The sequence below is a fragment of the Sparus aurata genome, chromosome 13 (assembly GCF_900880675.1).
Source record: "Sparus aurata chromosome 13, fSpaAur1.1, whole genome shotgun sequence".
In the NCBI taxonomy this organism is placed as follows: domain Eukaryota; kingdom Metazoa; phylum Chordata; class Actinopteri; order Spariformes; family Sparidae; genus Sparus; species Sparus aurata.
Window position 1 is genome coordinate 2,469,308 of NC_044199.1, and position 17,839 is coordinate 2,487,146.

Here is a 17,839-nt window from a genome sequence, read left to right on the forward strand (position 1 = left end):
TGTTGAACCAAAACAACAGTCGCGGGTACGTGAGGCGTCATGAACAGGTAATTATTCTGTTTCTAGTTTTGTGTTTCGTGTTGCTCACATGATTTTAAACTCTAATTATTCTGATCGTTCTTTCCGTGGCAACTCCAGTGAGTTCAGATTCAAAAGGTCAAATAATCAGCTGATGAGGTGCGAAGTTAAAAGTTTGATTCATTGATACAGGGATACTAAATTAGAGGTGATTACAGAACATCAGATTAAACTCTTGCATACTAGATTAGCACCTTCCTCTTGATGCCCTTGTATTAAACCTGGTGAATGATAAATCATATAATGGTGTATTTTCATAAATTTACCAGTACACAGTATTTTGTTGCACTTATGTATAGGACTGCAACGAACAACAAAAAGAAGGTTTTCCCAGTTACAGATGCATGAAATATATCGGGCCATTAATTAATCAACTCTTAATCAGTAATATTAAATTATAGCTGATAAATGTCGATGTAATAAGAAGCTAAGTTTCTTCTGTGGACTTGACAAACAGCATCTGCACACTTGATACAGAAGGTAGAGGAATGCACCTTCACACTTTGTTTGCAATTCACTAATAAATTCAAAACCTGAAATCCAAAAAAGCAAAATTATCAGTTATTATGGGATGAAAAAAAAGTGGCTTCTTTTGTCTAACAAACAGTCCAAAACCTAAAGACTTCTTACTTACTGTCATAAATGTCAAAGAAAAGCAGCACATTCTTACATTTAAGAAGTTGGAACCAGCAAATGTAAAAAATAACAAACGATTGATTAAATATAAAACTAAATGGCAACTGGAGCTTGTGCAAACCACCGCCTGTGACTGTTACCATATAAGTCAATACTTTTCTGCTAGTCTGTAAATAAAGATGAAAAGGGTTTGTGATATTTTATGGAGGTCGTAGCAGAAGTTCTGTGATGGTTTACGATAAATGTGCAGGTGTTCAGATGATCAAGGAACACTAGCAAAAATAATCCACATGAACACTTTTCTGTCAGACTTTTATAGGTAGAAGATTGTTTCAGTTAAGTCTCTACAATTCTACCAATCCGCCTCCGTCACACCAGTGGAATATGTAAAATCAATATGTTGAACCTTCACAACAGACGTGTGGGAACAAGCCAGCAGTCGGACTCAAAGACGTCACGGTGATCAATTCATGAGGAGATTACGAAGCGATTGAAGAATAATGACTCGGTTTAACCTGAAGCACAAATTGTCTGGCACAAATAGAGGTGAACACAGGGAGACTTGCATCATCCTAAATTCAAAATTGTATTATTTTTTCATACAAACTGTGTGGTACCACGGTTCATTGTCACCATGGCTCCACTCACCAGTTGCTTGGCAACCAACTCCTCCTTGGAACCGATGCAACTACTCATGTCCTCATAATTACAGGCTCTTTTACAATATTTAGCAAAAACAAAAAACAAAAGAATTGCATGATGAGATAATCTAATGAAGCTGGGATACAATGAGGCTTCACAGTTGATGTCAGCACCACGCTGCATAAATTACACATCTGTGGCTCGTATAGAAGTACATTACATGTTAAGGCTGCTGTTTCAGTTTGAAAGCTTTTCATTACGTTTTTGTGATTTCTATGTCTTCGTGTGTATGTAAAATGCAAATATGTGTTGAGTGTCATTCTTTTTTTATCTTTGTTCTTGCTGGTTAAGCAGGTGATTCCTCCAGCCAGGTGTTGGGTTCATCCCCCTGTGTGAAGACAGAGCTGCTGAACCTGAGATGCTCCTCTGGGCTCGAGGGAGAACCAAAGAATTCACAAAGAGACCTGCAAGATAATTAAACATCTGTCAACAATTTGGAGGTGTGAAAATCAGCTTCTCATATGTGGTTTGAGGATGTATGCCTGGGAGCTGGGGAGCGAGTTAAATTGAGCTGTCAGATGTTGAAGGAAACCTTTAAGAAACAACAATTATGTCCTTTGAGTTGCGTTTGAACCAACTTGATTACAAAGGCTTTCATGTAATTATTTAACGTCAATGCAGTCTCATTAATGTATGCAGTGACCTTCACTGTGATTCTGGCAGCCGAGGGACTGTGATGTCTGACTCAATCTGTGATCATCATTTCATACAAAAGGAGGCTGAATCTCAACAAGACGAATTACAACTTTTAATTGCGACCTTAAACATCTTACAATAGTTTAGGATTAAGGAATTCATTAAGAGTTTAATGTCAAAAGAAGATGGACATTTGTGGAATAAAAATGATCTCACTGAAATGTTTTTTTTAAATTACTCATTAGGGAGTATAATTGAAGATAAAACCTTGGCCATTTCTTTTGCAAAACATGTTTTTCAAACATGTTTCTATTAAATTTTTGTCATCATTGTCAACTTTTAATTTATATTACTTTAGTTTTTTATGATGGTTATAAATGTTGTCAGGATCTGAGCTGCGTTGGAATCACTATGCGTCGTCTCCTCACCCAGGTTTGGTCTCCTGCAGGTCGAGTCTCTCTGGCTGGAGTCGGAGGATGCTGACGTGCTGTCTGTGGAGCTCGACTTGACCGAGTGGACCGATGGTACTGATGCTCGTGGAGGAGTCGGTCTGGGTTTGGCCATGACTCCAACGGATGCAGAGTTGCTCCCCTCTGGATGACAACAACACACACAGGTGACATAAACCATCCCAGATTTGTTTTTCTTCTAACTGATAAAGTTAAGTCCGCTCTCAATATGTGTGGCTGTCGTACCAGAATATTCTTCAAGTCGGAAACGTCCGAAGCAGAGGTGAATCCTCCACTGTTTCCTGACATTTTCCTTCATCAGACAGTGGAAGAGGAAGATGAAAAGTCCTGGAATTGAAACAAAAGTGAGATACGGTCGTGAGCTTCGGAAGACAAAAATTGGTTCTTGGTTTGTCGCTCCTTCCTCTCTCAGCACATACTTTCTAATTTGCACTTGAGCAAGGCATTTCTCTGTCAGAACTAAAAAAAAGTGGAGGCTCTTTGTTGCGTCACTCTCAGATAAAAAAGAAAGTAATATAACAAAGGCAAGCCAAGGTAAAGGCAGTTGTGAAATAGTTGCATCACACAGCCTGCATTTGATTTTCTGCTTTTTTATCTGCAAGTTTTGCTGGTTTCCTTTGAACCGTGAACGTGAAGCGGGATGTTGAGGAAAAACACATTGTGGTTAGCAAACCTGCACTCAATAAATAAACACACAGCAACACACACAAAAGATCTCATGCACGGCAGAAAAAAGAGGTTCAGGACAAGAATGTGAAAACAGTGAGGCTTCCTGTAATGAATGTTTAAAGTCAGAGGAACTAAACTCTTAGATTTGAACCTGACCATGAGGAGAGGAGCTCGCTCTGTTCACTCCATGGACAAGTATCATTCATGACATTATGCAGAGAGAAGAGTAAAAAGGACTTAACAACAATGAGCATCGTCTGCTGTTAAAATCTGACAAACACGAGAAATTGGATCATATTACAAAAGAGAGAACTAAAAGGTTTGACATTAAGTTAGATTCTAAAATCTGTGCATTACTTTCACGGGAGGTAGTGAAGGGGGAGTGTAACAGTCATGGGGATGGACAAGAAAATAAAATATCAGCCTGTGGTAGAGGATGTGCTGCCTGACTGCAACCTTCATAAAAACCCAGAGAGCGCTTCATTGCATCAGTTTCCAGTCCAGAGTACTGCAACACTCAGTAAATCTGGTCAGCCATGATTGTGACAACAGAAAAGTCAGTTTGTTCTTCACTTCAGTGCATTTTCACACTTTTTTCCTGCCGATCCTGTTCGTCTTTAGTTTATTTACAATAGGTCTATATCACTCGTAGGTGATATATTTATCTAACCTTGCAGGCTGTTGAGTGCAGAGAAAAGGTAAAGCAGAACTATTCTGGCTGGTCCCCAGGTAAAGAAGCCAACAGTCCATGTTAGTCCCAGTAACAAGGTGAGACTCGCAACTCCTTTCAGTTCATGCAATAGTCCACTGCGGGTTCCAGCCGGGCTGTTAACTCGCATGTGGCGAATCTGGATCAGAACCACCACAAAAACCTGCAGTAAAATGTGAGAGAAGAAGACGTAGAGTTGTGAAAATACAGGAAAGCAGTAATACAATTATAGATAAATATATAAGTGGCCTCAAATGAGAGATTTGGTAGAGAACAGGTTATATATGATAAATTGAGTCATGCCAGGTTACACAAAAAGAAGTGCTTTGATAAGTCCTGTACAGATTCTCTCTAAAACTAAAAATGTAATGAGGAGAATACTGTGATACAGTAACCAGGAAGAAATGGACAATAGTCAGTGTTTGTGTTGTTTGTATGTATGTACAAATATTTACCCCAATGTTGAAGAGAAAGACGAGCACAGCGTAGGCAACCACGGACACGTAGAATGTCACGTTGTCCTGGAGCCAACAGCTGACGGATGTAGAAGGGAATAAAGAAAAGAGGGTGAGTCAGGGGAGGAGAGAGAGGCTCAGAGAAAAATGGAGGAAGAGAGGGGAAATAACAGCAGCCACTCTTGTCGTCCCAGCGTAAAGGATTTCTGTGCCACAATGTAAAAGTTTGACCACTCGGCCCGGGAAGTTATTCTGGGCTGAGAAGACCAGAACCCTAAATGCTTTGAGACTGAGCCATAACTTAACTTTAAATGGTCACCCGGACATAAAAACTGAATGTAAAGAACCGTATAACAGCAGCCGACAGAAAGAAGTTGTCACATTTAAACCACCTGTGTTTCAACCGTGCATCAGTAGATGGAAAATAGAAACTCACAAGTTGTCGGAGTTGTCCAGCGACTCTGTGTAGAGGTGACTGCCGTAGGCCTCTCTGTTTACGATAAGCACCAGGATGCAGATCACCAGAGGAATCCCTGAAGCCACAATTTGAAATACTTTCAACTGTGTCAAAGCCTCGAAAATAAGTGTTGGAGTGTGACATTGTTTGAGCCTGAAGGTCAGTCATTCGAACACACGACTCACCCCAGCCCAGAGCACAGAACTTGAGGATGTAAGAGGGCACGTAGACGTTGAAGACTTTGACAAGTGCGAAATACATGTTAACGGCCTCCAGTCCCATCCAGGTGAATGACGCCAAGAGGAAGTAGTGCAGGGTGGACGCTACAGCCACGCAGAGACCGTACAGACCCCAGGACGACAGCCAGGAGTTGACCAGAAACACCAGGTTCAAGCACAGCAGCGCCAGGGAGAGGTTGATGAGGATCTGAGAGGGGTAGTCTCGACGAAGCTTTCTGAGACGGAGATGAAACAAAAGGTAAGATAAACGCAACACAAACACACACAAAACTACAGTCTAAAATGAAATGGAATCACTAAACGGAAAACAAAGATATTACAAAACAAGAACCAGGAAAAACCATGTGGTCATATCTTCCTGTTTCAGTGTGGAGCCAATGGTTTGAAACCAAAAGAAAAAGTGTTCAAATGTGTCTTCCCTGGTGTTGTCATTGTCTGCCAACATCTTACCAGCCTGCATGTAAACACAGTCGGTGTGTGACAAGTAGAAAACATTTATAAAGTAACAACTCGGTGGTGAGTCTCACTCGAAAGCTGTGTAAGTGAGAACAGTGATTCCCAAGAACAATGAGGAAACTCCACAACCAACATAGGTGATGATGGTCAGGATCTGCTCATTAGCCGGGTCCACCTGAGTCCTGGAAACATCCTAGACACACACACACAGACACACACACAAACACAAACACTTGTTAGTGAGTGTCTGTGCAGTGATAACAATAACAACTGCTCCTGCAACCAAGTACGAACTAGCACGAGGAGCTCTTTCTACTCCCTCGGTGAAACACTCACATTAGCAGCTCCATCTTGCAACAATGTGTGTAAATTAGTGTCAGAATCAAGGCAAGCGAGAACGTGCACAAAGTCACATCTTCACAAAGAAACTCACAGTCCAGCAGCATTCAACAACTTCAACAAATCATCCTCAGGCTTGTTTAGAAAACCGAGAGAGACGGCGAAGCTCTCATTTTTCATGTCATGTTAAAGTCTGCTCCCATATGGCCAATAAAAAAGTGATTAATACATGTGAATGTAAAACCACAAATTGTTACACAGAGCCCCTTTAAATGTAACAATAGCTGGCACATATTTAATCACATTTTATGGATTCAGTTCAGTGCAGATTTGTAGTATGATGGGGCTTGCACAACCCTCTCATATAATTATGTATTACACAAACTGTATGTGATTATTTTAAAGCTAAACACTCGAGGTTGTGCTTTGTTTAAATGTGTCTTTGCTCTCCAAAGTACAAAAAGCACAACCCTCAATTATTTTTGCTGGTCACAAATGATAGAATTTTTGTCAGCTTTCCTCGACAGTGGCTCATTTTTATCCATCATGCTTTGAGCGCCCTCTGCTGGTAAAATCTGAGTTGACCCACCATCACTACCACCGTTCACACTGCTGCCAACGCTTTTACCAAAACCTCCTTTTTGCAACTATTTGAGCAAACGGTGAAACAAAAAATACAAACCAGCAGAACTCCAAAGTGTGTGAGGTGATCACACAGGCACGTTGTGTAGTCAGAGCTGCTGTTGTATTTTCTGCAGCCATAATCATCCCAGCCGCCATGTCCATCTGCATGTTGACAGACATTAAGCACCACCCAGTTCATACAGCGTTTATAAAATAACTGGATCAGATCAGTGATTAGTCGGATCAGGACTTACTGTTTTTATTGAAGTTCCAGTAAACACACTGGACGTCCTTGTAAAGCTTTAACAGAGAAGATGTTTTGTTGATCAGAGGTCATTCTTTATTATTGGCATGGTCAGCCATATTTTTAAAGGACAGTCATCCTACTTTATTGGGGATAATGTGGTGGAGTGTGACTGTGACGTCCTCCTCCAGGTCTCTGATCGGAGCGCTGGCGTTGGTCACGCTTGCTGACACCACAAAGGTGTTGAGGGTCTGCCCGTTTTCGCTGCTCTGGAAATAATAACAACATATATGTGCAAGTATAAATAATAAACTGATGCTTCAAGAATTGTCTTGAATATTCTGATTGAACTGAATTGTTTTCTTGTCTCTTTAAGAGACAGTATTACCCTGAAGAGCATCGGGATGCCGAAGAACTGAAACACAACCCTCGGTGGGTTCTGGTTCCAGCTGTTCTGTGGGAAGCTGTGCTGCAGGACAGATGGCAGCGAGATAAAAGCCACTGTGCTGTTGAAGGGATACCTGTTGATGAAAATCTGCAACATAAAGAGACATTTGTTCACTCTTTGTTCAGCCAAGACTCAACAGAAGCACTCTAAAAGAGTATCGAGTCAATAAACTTGTAGAAAATATAAACTATAGGTACCACTGATCATGCTTTGTGGCCAAACATTGTTTAAACTCACACAAGTTTATATTAAATTCAAGTGTTAACTACTGGAAATCTGTCTGAAACAAGGACATCCAGAATATTCCTGAGATGCAGATTATAAATGTGTGGCTGACTGACTGACGGTGTTGAGTTTTCATACTTTACAGCTATTTTACGGGACAAAAAAAGGAACAACTTGATGTTATTGAATGTATTATTACTCAGTTGTTTAACCAGGCAGACGATGCACAGATTGGAGACTTGTGTTGGTTGTTGTTGCGCTGCTCACCTCTGGCTTTTTGCCGGCGCGGTCGGACGACACTCCGAATGTCAAACTGTCAAACTCTTCGGGATCGACGTCCACCACTGAGATGGCGATGGCTGGAGCAACCAGGGTGGAGCGGCCCTCGTAGCCCACCATCCTCTCTCCCACTGCCTCGGTGATGTTTAGGATGCTGGAGAGGAAGACGGAGTGTGAACTGACGTAACACAGAGAGGCTCCTTCATTTGGATCTTTAGTTTTAGTTTTCCGTCCTCACGTGTTTGTAAAAGGCAACAGGTCGCTGTCAGACTCCAGTATGTCGGAGAGGATGTTGATGAGACCTTGACCCAGGTGTGGTGTGACCACGCTGAGGCTGATGATGTCCTTCAGCTTGTTGAGCACCGTCACCAGCTCTTGGTAGCTGAGGGTGGAGTGGTCTCTGAGTAAACTTTCAATCATCGCCAACACGTCCAGTGCATTCTCTGGAGATGAGAAGGGTACAACTCTGTAACGGATCCTTCAGGGAATAAATCCTGAGCTTCTGGTCTGCAAATCAGAAATCTGCATCGTCAAGCAGAGAGTTTCAGTTGATTGATGACCAACAGCCTCTGTTTAATTTAAAATGGAAAGCTTAATTCATGATAGTTAATCTAAACCATCCTCTCAGAAGAATTTGACTGAACTGTTGTACATTTTATCTCCATAGATTGTTCTGAAGTCGCTGAATTTTGGAAATATTGTCCAAAGAGACATTGCTGTTGAGTTTTTCTAACATATTTCTTGGAGCTTTTAGCAATTGTTACACTATTGAGTCTTGATTTGATTTGAAGATCAACTCATCACTGGTTTCATGCCCTGACATTGACATTTTTTTAATTCTTCTGTTTTAAGTGGGCTTCTTCATATCAAGTGAGATATAACCATCATATTTTCTCATTTCAAACACACAAAGGCCATATGTGTCATCTTTTGATAATTAATCTGAAAATGTAAAAACAATATTTCATTAGGCAGTTGAGATCAAACTGATCAGTACTGTCACTACATGGCAGAATAGCACTTTACAATAGAAACTTGTCATCTGCAAAAAAAAATAAGCACGGTTAGTTGTTTTTGTCTTTCTCCGATTTTTTAGAAGAAGTCATGACACCAGTGTGAAGTACAAGTGCATTTATGTCATAAGCTGACAAGTACAACATGAGACAGATGAAGTTAGAAGTGTGTAACGTACCGGTGGTGACTTCGACTTTTTCCAGATCCGCGATGGTTTCCACCACAAGAGAACAGTCGTCCATGTCGGCGAGCAGCCACTTGGTACTGAGACACAGTTTACTGGTGTGGAGACGGAGAGGAGTTAAAAAACACAAAATCTTTACTTAATGTTTTAATCGTCATCTTTTTATTCTTGATCTAAACATTTGTATTCCATATTTTTCCATTATTCTAGTAGAGACTGCCTCCTTTAAAACCAGATCTTGGACAGCTGGAAGGTTGTTGATCTATTAACTCCTCTCATTAGTGACATGACCGTCTGATTAATGGATTTACAGCTCAGCCTTCTCATGCTCAGAAGCAGCCATCAATAAGTGTCGCCACACTGAGTCAACACTCAGAGTCCTGAACACAGTGACACAGCCGTGTAAATATACCAACGGATGTAATCAATAACCAGATAGGCATTTATGTAATAATGTGTCATATTCAAGTTAACAACCAGCTGAATACATGAACTCTTTTCTCAGCGTGGCTGCATGATGATCAGTGACGGCAGCACCGACAAGATACAAGCAACAAACTTTGTTATGAACTCAGAGTTTTTTGGGTTTTTGCTTTTCTCAATTTAAAATGATTTCATTACATCTCTCTCCTCCCTGAGATGATTAAATCAGATAATCACATCCAGCAACGTGACAAATAGAAATGGATCCATTCAACATAGAGATAAAACAAGTTATTTTACTTTTACTTGGTAAAATATCAGAAACTATAAACATTTAATCTCTGGAATGTTATTTTATCATGCAGTCATTAAATACGTGTCACAAAATGATGGCAAATGCTTCGTTTGATCAAGCAACAGTCCAAGAATTAAACATATTTAATTTGTTTTGATTATACTTGAATAGTTCAAACTAAACAAAATAGTTCCACTAACACTCACTGTCATAGTTTTGACCACTGGGAGTTTGTCATTAAACTGGACCAGGTTAAATGTATTTTATTAGTTTTTCTCCCACATATCAAAGACTTCACAGTGTGAAATGAATGAACTGTCTGACCAGTGCCGGGTGGCGGACCGGTTTGGGTTTTTTGGACACGGATGAGTTGCATTTTGTCCTCCTGGGCTGGCGGGCCACTCAAACAAGCCTTTCCTCGTCTGGTGGGTTTCTGCATCGCAGTTAACGATCACTGAGAAGCACAAAGTTATTTCAACGTATTATCTAGTCCAGAATTTAATATCAATTATCAAGAGTAATATGAATCCAGTGATCAGATTTCATTCTTTGTAATCTTTCACTGAACCCGACTCACGTATGCGGCTTATCTGTACGTCCTCGGCTTCTATAGAGACGGATCCGTTAACAGGCGTCAGCAGCAGGTTTCTTATCTGCTCCTCCATTTCCTGTGTGTCTGACAGCGACATCATGACCTGTACCTGGAAAACGCAGCGCTCTCTGCAGACCGTAAAAAGATTTAATTATGGGCTGCAAAAAGCTCCTGACTGAGTTAATCTTATTATTACCTCTCAGGCAGTAAACGTTTTCCAAAACAGAAATATGTGATGAAAGCAGTGTGCAAGTGAATATGTCCAATATATTGGTACTGCGTCATTATTTGTCTTATTGTGCATCATTTTAATTTGCTCTTGATTTAGGGTGAACAAGTGTAGAGCCATACCTTGAAGTTCTGTATAGGATCACCTGGAAAATAAATAAATAAATAGAGCAGGAGGAAAAACTGTGTGTCACTTTGAGACAGACCACACAATTTAAATTTGCATTTCTATTGAACTATTTCCTGCCTGAGTGCAACCAGATGTAAAGTCTATTAATCCAGTGAAATGTTCTGTATGCATCCTACCACACTGTACATTTATTCCATTATGTGTGTATTTTGAGGGAAGTATTCAGTTCAGTTGATCCGCTGACAACATGAAAATCATTTTAATATCTTAAGATGTCAGTGGAAAGAAGGTTTTTCCACCTTTCCCCAGAATAAAAGTCTTGATTGTAGCAGCAAAAAGAAATGGAGATATTAAAGGAATAGTTTGACATTATAGTAAATAATCTTATTTGAAAGTTGGATGAGCAGATTGTTATCACTTAGCACAAACTGAGCTTGGAGAAGAGTTTGATGAGCCGTTACGTACTTCTTCAGCGGTGGAGCGATCTGACCGCAGGACACGATGATGTCTGTAAGTGAGATCAGTCACTAATTCAAATTGTTCACATTTAAATCACATCGTGTGATATTTGTAGAAATAGATGGTGAGTTGTGGATGTGGCCGCTGGCTCACATGCAGCACCTGTGAGCTTTGGGGAGCAGCTGGAGGTCAATCACCTTCATCATGTTATCTGGTAGACTGGAGTTGAGCTGCAGAGAGTCAGAGGCCCCATTTCAGACTAGTGAAGGTACATTTGTTTTGCATTCCTAAAATTAAAAGAGCTTTGATATTCTGTCAGACATACCCAGGAGGAGAGAGTTTGTTCTGCATCACAGTCTCCTGTTAAGGAAACATTCAGCCTGACCTCAAAATACAGAGCTGCAGACGAGATCAACATAAACAATTAGTCACTTTCCAAAAGTAATGATGAAAATCCACACGTGGTTAACTGACCAGAGATGTTTGCAGGCGTCGTGGCTGCGCTGGTGGAGGGACTGGTGGAGGAGGAGGTGGAGGTGGAGGTGTAGAGGGGGGTGGTGGAGGGACTGGTGGAGGAGGAGGTGGAGGTGGAGGTGTAGAGGGTGGTGGTGGAGGGACTGGTGGAGGAGGAGGTGGAGGTGTAGAGGGTGGTGGTGGAGGGACTGGTGGAGGAGGAGGTGGAGGTGTAGAGGGTGGTGGTGGAGGGACTGGTGGAGGAGGAGGTGGAGGTGTAGAGGGGGGTGGTGGAGGGACTGGTGGAGGAGGAGGTGGAGGTGTAGAGGGTGGTGGTGGTAACAAATGTTGTGGTTTTAAACGTGGTAGTTGTGACCGGAGAGGGACTCGTCACCACGACACCAGGACCTGCAGGACTGATGGTGGCAGCATCGAAACGTTCTAGAAACGGAGAAAAGATGATTGTGAGGCAGAATTAGTTTTATCACAATCACCAGGGTTCGTACGGGTGCTTGAAATCCTTGAAAGTACTTGAATTTCAATGTTGTGTTTTCAGCGTCTGAAAAGTGCTTGGATTTTAGTTTAAGTGCTTGAAAGTGCTTGACATTATAACTGTCTTTCACAAAATTGGGATCAGACTGGATAATTAATTTCTGAAGTTTTTGCTATTATGAAACATAATTTTAGATGTTTACAGCATAATACAATGTTCATAATTGTGATAAAAAGTGAAGTAAAAATAATGAGTGTATATATTCCTGTAGATGCGTATTTTACCCCAGCAATAAGGTGCTAGAAAATCTTAAAAATGACTCTTAAAAGTGCTTGAAAAGTGCTTGAATTTGACCTTGAAATATGTGTACGAACCCTGAATCCCAGACACACGTCAGCAGGTCACAGCTGTTTCTTACCCACAGCTGTAGTTTGAATGCTCTCTGGATCAGCCAGCAGCTGAAGAACACCACTCGGGTGGTTGTAGGCGTTGCTCAGGTTGGCTTGCATCTCGTGTTGCACGGTGGCCACGTCTGTGCAGGGGATGACGGTTACATGAACCAGGCAGTCGAACCTACAGGGAAGATGTTGTGTTGTGTTGTAAGTAAGGTCTGTTTGTTATGGCCTTAATATGGACTTCAGGGTGGAGCGATTCATTTTAAGGTATTTATTTTGAGTTGAAGTACTCAACAGGAAAGTGCTACTTGAGATTTACGTATCGAGTACAAAGACAATGTTACCTGTCGTTAGAGGGAATCCACCGCACCTGAAGAATAAAATGCACACAGGAGATTTTAAAGTTGCACTACAGATAGATTTCAGTCAGAGATTGTCCAAGTTTATACCAACGTCAGTGTTTGAGTTGACGGTTTCCTACCACCACATATCGACACCGTTCACCTCTGCAGCTCTGCAGGAAGCTGATATGTTTCTTACCTGTCCGTCTTCATGCAACGATTTCACGAGGCTTCCTTCTGTAGTTGATCTGCGTAAGAGATCAGAGAGTCTTAATGTGCCTCCTCCTCTCTGTCACCGAATGAGGTTTAATAAGTCTGACACACAGTTATATTTCACAGAGTTTGTTTGAGTCGTGCTGGTGTTGTGAACTTGAATCTTCTCCTACCTGGACACTTCGAACACAGACACTCTGTGTAAATAGAAGCTCTTTGGCAGAACCTTTCTGAGCTACAGGAACAAACAGCAGTTAAAAGATTTTCTCATTACAACATCGTCAGAACTGGACCACTTTTAACTCTCTGTGTTCTGTTTCTGCATGTGTGTTTGTTTTACCCAGTGGTGTGCGATCTCTCTGGCTGTGTAGACATCGGTGTTCCCGTCGAGACGGATGATGACAAACATCAGTTTCACTTCGTAAATGGACCATTCTGTATATAGAAATAGAAACGTACTGTAAACCAGTTCATTTTCTACAGTTATTCCTAAATGTATTTCAAGTTCTTGTTAAACCGATTTCTTAGTTTTATTCCAGATTATCTTTCCTTGTGATAAACACATGCATAATGGTTTAATGCAGCATAGAAAATGTAAAATATGATGATGATGGAAGCCTCGAATTCATCGCTGAGCCAAAACTGAGTCTGTCAAACCAGAACTTGGGCTTAATTTGACAAGCAGAACCTGTGAACTGATTCTGGTACTGAAACAATAATGTCGGTATCAACTGACAACGTTTACTGTCATTGTGATATAATTACTTCCCCTCACTTACTGAGGTGTACGTGACTGTAATAATCTCTTAAAGACAATAATTGATCTTTTTGACAATTAATACACTTTGAAAAGTTATTCTGAAATCAGGATCAGTAATTAAAACATTGTTTGTTAAAAAGATTAATTCATATAACAATGTTTAAAACTCTGACGGCAGTTTTGCCGAAAGAAAACAACCTATGACAGCTGTGTGATTAATGCTTCTGATCTTACTGTTATTGATCACAGAATGTCTATATTTACTTAACTCACAAATAGACAGGCGGTCAATATTTAATCAGCGCTGTGGACATGCAATAAACCTGAGGCAGCTGCAAACGTAGGAACAAGCTGTAAAACGCTTGGTGCAACTGAGGAAACCGTTTACTGCATTAACCACTTAAGGAACACCGTTCCTACATAGGAACACCCTTCACTAAACGAACACCCTTCGTAAAAACGAATTTTTTGCTAATAGTTTTAAGCATCAGATCTTAACAGTATATACTCACTGTTGGAAAGCTGAGACTGTCGTGATTATTTTAAGCCCCAAAAAGTTGTTTCCAGACCCTGTAATAGCCTTCTAAACTCACCATGACAACATTAGAAAGAGTCCTCTACCGCAAGAAGCAAGAATGCCTACACACCTTCGGAGTGTTCCCTTTTTCCACAGCTACAACGTCATGCCACAATTTTTTTTTCATAGTTCGCCAAGAGTCCATAGAATGGGAATATCCATGTCATTTTACCCAAACCTAGCTACAAGTGTTGAACCAGCAAGAAACCCCAGAGTCTTAGCTTTCATTTGAGACCAAGATTATGTTTCTAGGTAAAGGGGTTCTCAAGTTATAAGCCTTTGAATCTCAATAGGCGCTCTTGGAAAAAAATGACCCAAGCAAAACACATTTTTTTAGTCTTTTGACTTCAAATTTTGAGTGTAGCAAGCTGAGACCTGTGGCTATGGCCTGATTGTGTCTGCTGTGTCCATAGACATACCTGAGCCCTTATATCTTAGTCAGTTTATTGACATTTGAATTGGACGGAAACCAAAACCTGTGTTCCAACCTCTGTAACTCTGTGTCAGTATGTCATAGAATCACACTTAAAACTTGAGGGTGTTACCTTTCCAGTGGTACCAGGCACATCCCTGAGTCTCAAACTATGTGGGAGCTGTCATGCTTTTAATTTCGGTATGTCGTTTTGGAAAAAGAACCTTAAAACGGGGGCGTTCATTAAGTGGTTAAAGTGAATCATTGACTGTTGTGTGAATAAATATTCAGCTGGTCGATGCTTTCAGAATTTAAAGGTGCTGATGTAGATACTGTTGAACAAATCATTTTGATTTAGTGGAAACAGAGACTGGGGGATATCAAAAAACTCGGCCGACATTATTTTTAGTCTAGACTGTTGTATCCTCCTTGCATTAATAAATAAGATGGAGGAGGGAAAACAACACTTTTGCACTTGGAAATAAATCGAAATATTCTGTTCACGAGGCTTCTCGATACTCCGATCGACATACATCCTCCCTGTGGTGCTGCCATCAGACAGCTGCTACTTCAGGGAGTCTGGGATGGATTTGCTCCAAGTTGACAAAAAGGAATTGTGACCTTTTACTGTTTTCTGGTCAAGGGTAAGTAAGTAGATATGATAACATCACTGTTAAAGGGATATTCCGGTGTAAGTTTAATCCATGGTCTAAATCACCATGAAACTGTGTTAGACTCCCTCTCGAGAGATCAAGTTAGCAGACCGCTAATTTACGGAGTTTTATCAACCTCAGAAACGACCGCACAACAACAATACACTGCAGTAAATGGATCCAAATATAAACCGCCACCAAAAAGCCACAAATAATGCTCAGAACAGCACCAAACTTCAGCAACAGTACAAATAGGGTCTCAGCACATAGTCCGGGGCATCTAACCTCCGCTAGCTTAGCTGGATTTCTATTGTGAAGCTAAAAACAGATTTGAACTCTCCTCCATCAGCTTCTGGGTCGGGGAAGTCCCGACGCAACGATTACCGAGTGCAGTTAGAAATGCTCAATTCCGTTCTTTTCCCTGTCCGCTCTCGATAATAACTGTTATAAACTGGCAGGTAAGACACATATGAACTTTGATTGCTTTTCCATGGAGTCATAATCATACATTTTCATCCATGAGCCGCGGAACTCTACTGCACTCGGTAATCGACTCGTCGGGACTTCCCGTCAACAGGAAGCTGCTGCAGAAGAGTGGTAAATTTAGTCAGCTTTTCAGTAGAAATCCAGCTAAGCTAGCGGAGGTTAGATGCCCCGGACTATGTGCTGAGACCCTATTTGTACTGTTGCTGAAGTTTGGTGCTGCTCTGAGCATTATTTGTGGCTTTTTGGTGGCGGTTTATATTTGGATCCATTTACTGCAGTGTATTGTTGTCGTGCGGTCGTTTCTGAGGTTGATAAAACTCCGTAAATTAGCGGTCTGCTAACTTGATCTCTCGAGAGGGAGTCTAACACAGTATTAAGGCGTGTTAGACCATGGATTAAACTTACACCGGAATATCCCTTTAAGCTGCCTTTTAAAACCAGCGGAAGATAATTAATCGTCTCATATCATGATAACGACATCATATCGATGTATTCGCCCTCAGTTGAAGTAAAGGACACGTGTTTGGCTCACCACACTGCAGGCTGGGATCAGTTACTGGAGCGCGGCTCCGAGTGTCCCAGTCGTCTGTGCCCCACCTCACCAGGTCGCCCTCTGTACAGTCCAGTGATGTCACTTCCTGTTCGCTGCGTTCTCGGCCCCACAGCCGAAACAGAGACACTTTGCCCAACAGACTGGTATATGAAAGGACGTGGATGTTCCCGTTAACCAGGATGTGAGACGCACCCAGAGTGAGCGTTCCGTTGGGGGCCAGTTTGAAACCCAAGAGGGAAACGGAGGGATGTAAACCTACAGTGTGAGCCGGAGAGGAAGAAGTGAGAGCCTAAACCAACGGTACAATGATCAAAGTTTCAACCTGAGACACCTGAAAACTTAGCTGATGGAACCCTGTATCACCCTCCAGAGTTCAGAACCTTGTAACCCAGTTGTCAGACCCACCTGCCATGAGGTCCATTGGTTTACCATTGATGTATAGGGCGGGTCTGTCTTTAGTGTGTGTCCAGGTCAGGCACAGCGAGTACCACTGTGACATATTAGGTCTGATCTGATTGGTGGTCCACTCCGTCCCAAACAGCCAGACCACCAGACGATCCCACTTTCCCCCGACACCCAGCTCGGTGTACTGGGCTGCAGGGTGACGGTACATGAAGGCGGTCCATGTTGAAGAAGCTGCAACCTAGATATGGTTGAAATATGACACAAGATTCCTTCAATTTGAGCATTATTCTTATATATATATATATATTACTTGGATTACAGGATGTTTTTTATCAGTACCCCCTCAAGCTTCAGGCTGAAGCAGACGGTGAGCTCCTGCAGGGCGGGGATGGAGACCTGAGGCTTCAGTCTCCAGTGGCTCCCCTTGAATGTGAAGTCAGCCACCTTCCCCCAAAGACTGACTCCAGAGACTGACAGAGACAGACCGTGAACAGCAAATCATCAACATACAGAGTGTAGAAGTTAAACTGTTCAGCCCTGAGAAGAGAGTGACGGCTGGATAGTTTCTCTCAAGCTGCTTTGTGTCTGTTTTCAAAAACGTTTTAGACCATTTAGTGTGTAAAATGTCAGAAAATAGTAAAAATGCCTGACACAGTTTTGAACTGCAGGTCAGTAACGTCTTCTAGTTGTTTTGTTTTGTCCATACAAACTGTATGAACCTTATAATAGATATTTGATTTATTTCTAAACAGATAAACAGGATCATCTGCTTGATAAATGAGGTTGATTTACCTTCAAAATGCGACAACATTTTCTGTGGATGGATAAAACTCTCCATGTCATGATTGCAACAATTAACGTAAATTCAACTACGACCTTTTATCCTGTCATCAAAACTTTGTCACCGTAACTTGACTTTCTTTTTTCTTCAGGAGTTTCAGCAATCAAAGCTGTGTGCAAAAAGTCAAACCACAGGTTACTTTCTCACTTGTTTCTCACCGTGAAGATGCTGTTTGTGCTACACAAACAATCTTTTACAGTTTTAATTTGCTCCCACAATTTAATTACATAAAAAAAAACTGCCTGAAACATCTCAACATGCATCAG

General features: G+C 41.4%; 1 protein-coding gene across 1 annotated transcript; it reads right to left on the reverse strand.

Moving 5' to 3' along the window:
- Positions 1-690: 690 nt before the first annotated feature.
- Positions 691-10,271, reverse strand: adgrg4b (adhesion G protein-coupled receptor G4b). Its single transcript, XM_030438864.1, has 17 exons — positions 10,160-10,271; positions 9,907-10,015; positions 8,859-8,959; positions 7,905-8,109; positions 7,655-7,820; positions 7,103-7,249; positions 6,858-6,983; positions 6,725-6,770; positions 6,529-6,632; positions 5,579-5,700; positions 4,998-5,266; positions 4,792-4,888; positions 4,356-4,434; positions 3,862-4,063; positions 2,748-2,849; positions 2,481-2,645; positions 691-1,820 (listed from the first exon to the last, which is right to left on the reverse strand). The coding sequence occupies exons 1-17, from the start codon at positions 10,269-10,271 to the stop codon at positions 1,684-1,686; spliced, it is 2,289 nt and encodes a 762-aa protein (XP_030294724.1). The 3' UTR covers positions 691-1,683.
- Between the last annotated feature and the right edge of the window lie 7,568 nt (positions 10,272-17,839).

Bases quoted from the DNA above. Each gene is read 5' to 3' on its own strand.
- adgrg4b (XM_030438864.1), bottom strand. From the start codon at position 10,271: ATGTCGCTGTCAGACACACAGGAAATGGAGGAGCAGATAAGAAACCTG. The intron at 5,267-5,578 runs GTGAGACTCACC...TCTCCGTCTCAG, and splicing joins CTCACTTACACAGCTTTCGA to AAAGCTTCGTCGAGACTACC. The intron at 4,435-4,791 runs GTGAGTTTCTAT...TACATCCGTCAG, and splicing joins CTGGACAACTCCGACAACTT to CTGTTGGCTCCAGGACAACG.